Here is a 9,758-nt window from a genome sequence, read left to right as displayed (position 1 = left end):
AACGCTTTTATTTTTATTGTATTCCAAACTTATTTCTAACGTTATAACATTTGTTTTAAGAATATCCTTGTTTTACGTTCTTTTGGAAGACAATACCCTCTTGTATTGTGTTAATGTCTTCACTAATCTTGATCAATGTGAACCCATGTTCCTCTATCTTCTGTTTCCGACGCTCGTATCCCCAACCGATGCCATACCCATTTCCATTTTCACCCAAAGAACTCACTGGAAGGCACGAAAAAAGACTGAAAGGCATAAATAATTGTGCACTTTCGTTGTTAGCTTGCTTTTCGGGATAAGAGGACACGGGCGGGTCAAACACTGCTCCGTAACCATCTGGTTTCAGAACTCTCTTGAACTCTCTCAGAATATCGTCCACACCGTATGCATCATGGAGGACATCGTTCATGAGGACGAAATCAAATTTGTCTGTCCATTCCGGTGGAAGTTCACTCGCTTTTATGCAACTATACTGGATGTTCTGCGGACCACCTTCTGCAAGTTCCATCTTGGCTTGGTCTATGGAGACTTGGTCTGTGTCGATTCCGTATATTGTACAGGTGGGATACAGTTTAGCCACCTCTCTGGTGTGTTTCCCATAACCACATCCAATATCCAACAGCGTGAAATCCTTTTCTGTGAAAGATATGAGAACAATTCGAATTAGAACAACGATTTCTATTACAATATCTCAAACTTCATTATTCATGTGAAATATATTTGTTATACATTGTCATGGGGATCCGCGTTAAAATAGGTCATCTATACCCCTTGCTTGTCGTTAGAGGCGATTAAATGGGGCGGTCCTTCCGATGAGACCGCGAAATCCGAAGTCCCGTGTTACTCCAGGTGTGGCACGATAAATATCCCTCCTAGTTAAGGGCCGTAAGCGCCGATCATAGGCCTAAATGTTGCAGCCCTTCCCCGGGAATGGTGACGTATCCATATGAGTGAAATATTCTCGAGAGAGACGTTAAACAACAAATCCATCCATCAAAGGTGAGGATAACGAATAGTGGTCAATCTCATTACTCCCACAAGTAATACAAAATAGAGTTGGGCAAATACAGACCCCTGAATGTCCTAGAGACGGGATCAGGTGCCTAGGAGGCGAAAGCATCCCCTGTCGACCGGTCATACCCGCCGTGAGCCCTGTATCTCAATCAAGTAAACGGAATTATCCATAGTCGATATCAGAATGCCATTATCTTAACGAAGATGTGAATAGAGCGAACAGTTATCAATCTCATAATTACGATAAAGAAGACAAAATTGCGAACAGGACAACAGGGACCAGATGCCGAGTAGGAGTAAGCATTTCTCTTGTGTTGTTACACCCGCTGTGGGACCTATTTCTTCATCAGGTAAATGGTGTTAGTTAAATCAGGACGTACAGAATAAGTGGAAATTAGTTAGAAATCGTTCCATCTAGAGATAGGTTGTATTTTACAACGTAGATCCTTTTCACGACTATAGAATTTGTGACAAATCTGACTTTTTTACAAAATTTATCATACGCAAAATGTATTTTCGCGTATTGAATCACTTTACAGCAATAATATATATATATATATATATATATATATATATATATATATATATATATATAATATGAAATGCGAAGATAATGAACAGTGATCAATATCTCATAACTCCTAAGAGCAATACAAAGTAAATAGTTGGGGAAACATGGACCCCTGGATACACCAGAGGTGGGACCAGGTGCACAGGAGGAGTAAGTATCCCCTGTCGACCGGTCACACCCGCCATCAATATGACGTTGCAATTGACGATGGAAAAGGTGAAGTAATCCAGTCTATCATAAATTATAGTTTTAAGTTTGTCGTTGTAGTCTATGCTCAGAAACATTAAAACAATATCAAACCTTGTTTCAGCTCCACCACTGGGACCAGGAAATTCTGGTTCCAGGCCTGAAGCATATCTGGTGAGCGACATGCGTCCAACCACTTCAGAAAGGGTTGATAGTATCCATAACCTGTGCAAGAACAAAAGAACAGAATGTTGCCAAAGGGATGTTAGTATTAGATTATAATTAAGTAATGCAATTATCTTTTAGTGAAAGACAATGATATATAAAACAATTAGATGCCTAGTACAATATAGTTTTATTGACAAACTGTTCCTAAAAGAATATTCGAACTTTAACCTTTCTTTGTTATCTGATTGCGTTCAAGTCAGGTGTAGGTGAAGAAGTTCCTACAATTCGTACATTTCTCTACACCCAATAGCAGTTCATGATTTCGTATGTGCAAATCGTAACAATAATGTCTGGATCTAACATGTAAAATATATAATCCTACAAACACACACTGACTTCTTGGTCATGAGAAGACATGAAATAAAGAACCCTTCACCATAATTCCAACAAATTGGAATCTGCTCTACCTGTGAATGCTTACATATGGATATACGGATTTGAATCGAGGCAGACTACTGACAAAGGAGTTGATCTTGAAGGAGTTTCAACAGTCTCGTTAAAAGTCAACATTTCGCAAATTCAATGGTCGTTATACCGATCTAGTTTGCCAATTGAACCTGTCATTGGGTCAAATGTTGTCTGACATGTTTCATACCAATTGTTATGCTGCTGTTTACATACTGATTTTCACTGCGGATTGCTCCGTTTTTCTGACGGACTTAGAGGGCTCAAGGCGGTTGTGACCGGTCGAAGGGGGCATGCTTACTCTCCCTAGGCACCTGATCCCACCGCTGGTATGTCCAGGGATCCGTGTTTCCTCAACTTTTAATTTTGTATTCCTCTTAGGAGTTATGAGATTGATCACCGCTCGTTATTTGCAATTTAAAGCATCTGTTTTTGTAAAGAGCACAAATTTAACATTTTACCTAAAGAATACTTAAAATGTGATATAGAATCATAAACTTAGATGGATAACCATAGATTTTCAAAACTTTTAAAATACAAAAATTCTCATACCCCAATCTTTATTTATACAACAAATAAACCCACTAAAATCAACTTCTGTCATGATGTATAAAATTGATTTTTTGTGAAATTAGAAAGTCGATTTTGTTCATAAAAATTGGGAAAAAACCAATTTTATGAGAAAAGTGTGAATGAAAGGTGAATAAAATGAACAGTGATCATTCTCATAACTCCTATAAGCAATACGAAATGGAGAGGTGGATAAACACTGACCCCTGGAGAAACCTGGACATACCAGAGGTGGGATCAGGTGTCTAGGAAGAATAAGCATCCCCTCTCGACTGGTCACACCCGTCGTGGGCCATTTATCTTGATCAGGTAAACGGAGTTATCTGTAATCAAAATCAGTGAGCCAAGAACGCCCTAACAATCGGCATGAAACACGTCAAAGAGCATTTGACCCCATGATAGTTTGTACTGGCAAATTAGATCGTTTTAAACGACCAAAGAATTTGTAAAATGCTGACTTTAAAGGAGACTGTTGAAACACCTGCAGCACCTGAATCAGCCCTTTTCAGATTCAGTGAGATCCTAATATTTATAGATAATATTTATGTAACTATGGTAACTTATATTAGACATGTGCATGTCTTTATTGACCTCTTCATTTATTTTGTCTTAAATTATAGGAGATTGTTCGTGAATAAAGTGGGTTTTTTGTTGTATTTTTTCATAGTCAGTGTATCCAAGTTATGTCCAACAAACCATTTGGTCCATCTTTTTCAATAACATTTTCCAGTTTTGAAAATTGCTCATAGAAAATAGGAATGACGGAGGAAACGTCTCCCCATTGTCGTAATATAGGTTCCTCATACGGAAGTGAGTATTTTCCGTCCTCGTGGAGTTTGACGATTCCTGCTCCAATCATACCACTCAGCCATTCTTGTAGGTATCTGTCGGAAAGAAAACGTGATTGAACACACTTTAAAATAAACACCAAGAACATAATAGAACAGAATGTTAACGATCCCTACTTCCTATTTGCTATATGTTTGCTATCCCTCCTTCGTATCTTCTATATTTGTTGTTATCATAGCAGGGACTGCTTCGCATTATCAACATAATCAGTTTTATAATAATGACTAAAGTGAGATTCTTTAGATGAAAGGGTAATGCTAACGTACAGTGATCAATCTTAAAACTCCCACAAAGACTACAAAATTAGGAGTAGGGCAAACATTGACTTCTTAACATACCAGAGGGGATATCAGGTACTTAGGTGGAGTAAACCCCCTGGTGATCGTTCAAATCCGCCATGACAAAAATATCTTGCTGTGGCTTTCAACTCGAATTTAGAAACATTTCTATCAATTTTTCTTACTCTCTGTAGGCACTTGGTCTAACGTCTGCTATGTCTCTTCATTTTGTATTGCTTATAGGAATTATGAGATTGATCAGTGAACGTTATCTTCACATTTTCATCTATTATCAAGCTTCTCTGTCAACTTCCTATATTCATGTATCAATATTCTATTGTTACATACTGCGGATAACTCCGTTTACCTGATCAGGATATAGGGCTCACGGCGGGTGTGACCGGTCAACAGGGGATGCTTACTCCTCCTAGGCACCTGATCCCACCTCTTGGTGTGTCCAGGGGTCCGTGTTTGCCCAACTATCTATTTTGTATTGCTTGTAGGAGTTATGATATTGATCACTGTTCGTTATCTTCACCTTGCATACATGTGATTTTTATGCCTCTCAGCTCATTCGATATGCAGTAGTGTGTCGTGCATATGATCAGGTTTTCAATCAAGGCAGGCTGCTGCCAAATAAGTTGGTGTTACAGGGGTTTCAACAGTTGATTAAAATCAGCAATTGTTATCACGATCTTACTTACCAATAGAACCTGTCATAGGGTTAAATCTTGCCCGACGTTTTTCTTACCAATTCTTAGGTCATTCTTTACAGAATGAATTGGACTACGGATTACTCAGTTTACCAGGTCATGCTATAGGGCTCATGGCGGGTGTGACCGATCGACAGGGAATGCTTACTCTTCCTAGGCACCTGATCCCACCTCTGATACATGTACATCCAGGGGTCCGTGTTTGTTCAACTCTCTATGTTGTATTGCTTATGAGAGTTATAAGATTGATTACTGTTCGTTATCTTCTCTTTTCACACTAAGAAGTAACAATCATATAACATTTCTTATTAGAGAAATTAATGGATTTTAAGGATTTTTAATTGTTATTGTATATTTGTTTATATATGTTATGACATTGAACACTTTTCGTCATCTTCGCTTTCATCAAAAGAAAATTTCCAAGAAAATAAACGTTCATGGAAAATATATAATTAAGACACAATATTAATCAAGGTGGATGAAAAATATACGCATATCTTTTAGGTCAATGAGATATCGGGGCATTGCACTAATGCAAGGTGAAGATAACTAACAGTAATCAATCTCATAACTCCTACAAGGAATACAAAATAGATAGTTGGGCAAACACGGACCCCTGGACACACCAGAGGTGGGATCAGGTGCCTAGGAGGAGTAAGGATCCCCTGTAATCTATCGGCTCACTCTGATATGGGAACGAGAGATAAGAACATATTCAATAAACGGGGAAAACACCACAAACTTTACATGTATATGTTTTAGATTTATTGTATATCCTGAAAACATATTTAAGGAAGAAATTGAATTTAGTTATCAATTTTATCATATACATGTACTTGGTAATGATTACACAGATTTTTGCACTGCGCGATATGGGTGATATCAACGACCGGTCGGAAACCCACATCACACTGAGGTGCAAAAATGCATATCAATCAGAAAATTACGTATTTTCTTGTGATAATCTATGTATCAAAGTTTTTATCACCAATGTATCAAGATGTTTACGGTAGTAAAACAACGTATGTTGTTTTTTTTTTACCATACATGTACATGTTGTTAACCAATGCATGTATCAAATTGAGTTTTTACTGTTGTCAACTTGTCAATCAAGTTTTTACCGTTATAGTAAATCAATGTATGAAAGTTTTTAACATTGTACCATAGTAAATCAACGTAGACAATGTATCAAATATTTCTTGATCTTTATCTAAATAAAGTGCAATAAATTAATTTGTATGTGGTAAAAATAATAGTACCATCATGTAAAATCAGTCCTCGAACCCTATATCAGATTACCCCCCCTCAAAAACACTATAGTAATACTGTATGTATACAAGGTTTATTAAGAAGTATAAAATGTGCAGCATATGATAAATAGAATATTACATGCTAAAATTCATATCATATGTCACATCAGCCCTCGGGCCCCATATGAATCATCGGACCTTCGGCCCTCCGGCTGATATGACATAAAATATCGATTTTAGCATGTAATATTCTCTAAATAAATGATTAATTAAAAAAATATTTGGATATTACACGAAAAAGTAGGCATTAAACCTTTAGGATTTGACCATACACTCACAAAAGCTAAGTTGAATTTGTTAAATCGTGAATGTGTGTGCAAAAAAAAAATACAATTGGAACTTAAAACTCTTCATTATTTAGTTCATCAACCATATGAGGACGATATACTTTTCGGGATATAAAAACGCCCCTACCAAGCTTAACATATACTACGGACCCACTGCATTAAATACACATACAATGTATATACCTACTGGTGTTGAATGGCCGTTGAATTATTTCATGCGAATGACACAATATAGTCTATCAGGCAAACAACACACTTTCCCACCAAGTCATACATTACTGTGTGCAAATAGTTACATGTAATCTAAGTTCGACCTACCGTAACTTTTTTCCAGACTTTTGACTGAGTTCCTGTGCCGTGCAGGGTTGTTGTATTTTTATAAAGGCATCGATTATTCCTGTTTTGTAACCAAAACTAAACAGCAGTGTACTTAGTCCGTCTCTCACGATCTGCTTCAAATCTCGGGGAGTTGCAGGGGACGCCATTTTAGCTGTCTAAACAGATATCGTCACGAGATAAGAGAACACCTGTCCAGTGTTTGTTTTTTAAATCTTCTGGAGATCCATATTAACCACAGTGTCTCCTAGATACTGTTACACACATTACACAGCGATTTCAGTACATCAACACAAAAATCACTCACGTGAACGTTATTACGCCGCTATTGGACTGGTCAACGACTGACTCTGACACGAGGAAAATGTACGGAGACCGTTTCCTGACATAAACATATACAAAGTACAGAAACGTTCAAGTTATCTACACAGTATAGAGTTGTTCATGTAGCTACGCAACTGATGCATAATGTACGCACGGAAGACAAGCGGAAATGATGTGATTTCAGTAAATTCGCTTAGGTTTATTATATTTTACATTTATTCCTTATTCAAATTGATATCTTTGGAAGTTTTGATATTTTCACTATCAATGTTGCATACATGTATAAAATAGACAAACAGCAAAAGAGAACACAAAATAGTCGATATGAAATGATTAATTGATTGATTGATGTTATATTGTTTAACATCCCACAATTATGAATGGCTAGAGAATATAATAAACGCATTCACCCACTCCTTAAATACGCTGATTTGGTACATTTATACATGTATTCTCGGGTTATATCTACAAAATCGATGCAAATATCTACAAATTCATTTGTATTTACATTTCCTACTGGGGGTATTTTTGTGTAATAACCTTAATCTCGGTTGAGATTCGGCTCAGCTGAATATTTGGACTGCCGTCTTCACCGAATTTCGGAGCAGTCTTTCATAATTCATGTCTGGAAATTTACTTTCAGCTTCGGCCAGTTCTAGCAATTAAAGTGCACTAAGGTGAGACTGCTGTTCGCTTCAAATAAGTGATTTAACTGTTAAACTAACTCTCTATCACTATTAATGCTGTATTAATGCTATCACCAGGAGCCTCGTCCTTACCTGTCCCACTCTCGTGCAGGTTAATGTTTGGATCACTGGAAATCCTCGCATTAGAAATACATGCTTACACGCAGAATCCCGTCTGGAGATTTAGTTGCCATATTACTAAGAATAACCGTAAGAGACAATTCGTTTATTAGTGACTTTACACAATTTTGTGACGTCATCGGGTTTTCTGCACAATAATTGTTTGTGTAGAACCCGTGAATTTATGGCAGATTCCTGTAGCAGGAATTGTTAGCCATGGACAGTAGTTTACTAGTACTCAGCTTTGTACTGGAATATGACTTTTGAACGGAGAAAACTTCTAAATTGGTGAGTATTAACCTTGTATGTTATTGTGATGGTTTTATATTTATAGTAACTGTATTTTTACCATAATCATTTTATTAGAGTCACTCCCCTTGGTCTACGCCCGACCCGGTTTCTTATGCGCATGCTGGGACTGTAAGACCCAGCCGGTGGAGGGTTCTAGAGTGAGATAACAACTTACATCAGTACTGTTTAGACGTCTTTTGGAGACTGGAGCTAAATTCTTAATTAAATGGTAAATATCACACTCCCTTGGACTTGTTATGATACTTTTTCATATATTGCTAATTAATTCGTAAATACCTGTGATTTTACTAAGAATATATTATTTATTCTTAAACACTGAAACATTCGTTATTCTTTTTTAACACGGAGATACACGGGAATACTGAAAGTCCTGTTACAATTTATGGGGGCTCGTCCTGAGGATAACTGAGTTAATTTTCGGTGTTTCATTGAGTGTCCATACGTCAATTTGTTGACATTTTCAAATGTAAACAATGTCCCTGTGGGATGGGTTTCTGGCTTTCTTAATATTTTCATACCTAGTTTTAGGCGTAGTCAGGGTAGATTGGATGAACAATCCTCGAAATGGGAATCTATTCAAGATTCCAAGGAAACAACACACGTTTCCGATGTCACAAACAAAGATATTTCTAGATCCGCTCCTCGTAACTTGCATGTTGGGGCTAGTGATGGAAAGACTTCATAGCCAGTGGGGTTTAGTGATGGAAGGACTTTATAGCCATTGGGGGCTAGTGATGGAAGGACTTCAACACTATACAAATGTACTTCCGACAGGAAGCAATATCATAATTTTATAATTGGAATATTGACAATTATCATAGTTCCAACAATAACAAGACAAGGAAGGCTACGAACAAAATAAAATCAAACCAACAAAAACGAATGTCTTTAACTTGGATCAGAATGCATAAGACTTATGAAAGGTGAAGATAACGAACAGTGATCAATGTCATAACTCCTATAAAGGTGAAGATAACGAACAGTGATCAATCTCATAACTCCTATAAAGGTGAAGATAACAAACAGTGATCAATCTCATAACTCCTACAAAGGTGAAGATAACAAACAGTGATCAATCTCATAACTCCTATAAAGGTGAAGATAACGAACAGTGATCAATCTCATAACTCCTATAAAGGTGAAGATAACGAACAGTGATCAATCTCATAACTCCTACAAAGGTGAAGATAACAAACAGTGATCAATCTCATAACTCCTATAAAGGTGAAGATAACGAACAGTGATCAATCTCATAACTCCTACAAGCAATATGCATTACCTACATCAGTGGTATTATGTAGATAAAGTTTGAATTACAAGGAATATTGCAAGTCATTTCGGAATAGACAGGGGATGCGTACTCCTCCTAGGCACCTAATCCCACCTCTGGTGTGTCAAGGGGTCCGTGTTTGCACTACTATTTATTTTGTATTGCTTGTAGGAGTTATGAGATTGATCACTGTTCGTTATCTTCACCTTACAGTAAACAAGTATAATCTGAGTTTTAAATGCATGCTTTGACCTAATACATAAAAACATATTATTCCCTCTAATTAAATTAAGTTTATA

The 9,758-nt window shown here is 37.0% G+C and overlaps 1 protein-coding gene across 1 annotated transcript; it reads right to left on the bottom strand.

Annotated features, from left to right (window-relative positions):
- Positions 1-7,138, bottom strand: LOC125666737 (demethylmenaquinone methyltransferase-like). Its single transcript, XM_048899989.2, has 4 exons — positions 6,730-7,138; positions 3,671-3,858; positions 1,886-1,996; positions 1-636 (listed from the first exon to the last, which is right to left on the bottom strand). The coding sequence occupies exons 1-4, from the start codon at positions 6,894-6,896 to the stop codon at positions 56-58; spliced, it is 1,047 nt and encodes a 348-aa protein (XP_048755946.2). The 5' UTR covers positions 6,897-7,138; the 3' UTR covers positions 1-55.
- Between the last annotated feature and the right edge of the window lie 2,620 nt (positions 7,139-9,758).

Source organism: Ostrea edulis, chromosome 10 (genome assembly GCF_947568905.1).
Source record: "Ostrea edulis chromosome 10, xbOstEdul1.1, whole genome shotgun sequence".
In the NCBI taxonomy this organism is placed as follows: Eukaryota; Metazoa; Mollusca; class Bivalvia; order Ostreida; family Ostreidae; genus Ostrea; species Ostrea edulis.
The sequence above is the reverse complement of the archived record's forward strand: the minus strand, read 5'-3'. Positions and strand labels throughout refer to the sequence as shown.

What these genes read in the sequence shown, in the direction of transcription:
- LOC125666737 (XM_048899989.2), bottom strand. Translation starts at nt 6,896, where the DNA reads ATGGCGTCCCCTGCAACTCCCCGAGATTTGAAGCAGATCGTGAGAGAC. An exon ending in AAGTCTGGAAAAAAGTTACG is followed by an intron (nt 3,859 to 6,729) that starts GTAGGTCGAACT and finishes TCTTTCCGACAG; the next exon opens with ATACCTACAAGAATGGCTGA. An exon ending in TGAAAAAGATGGACCAAATG is followed by an intron (nt 1,997 to 3,670) that starts GTTTGTTGGACA and finishes GTTCTTGCACAG; the next exon opens with GTTATGGATACTATCAACCC.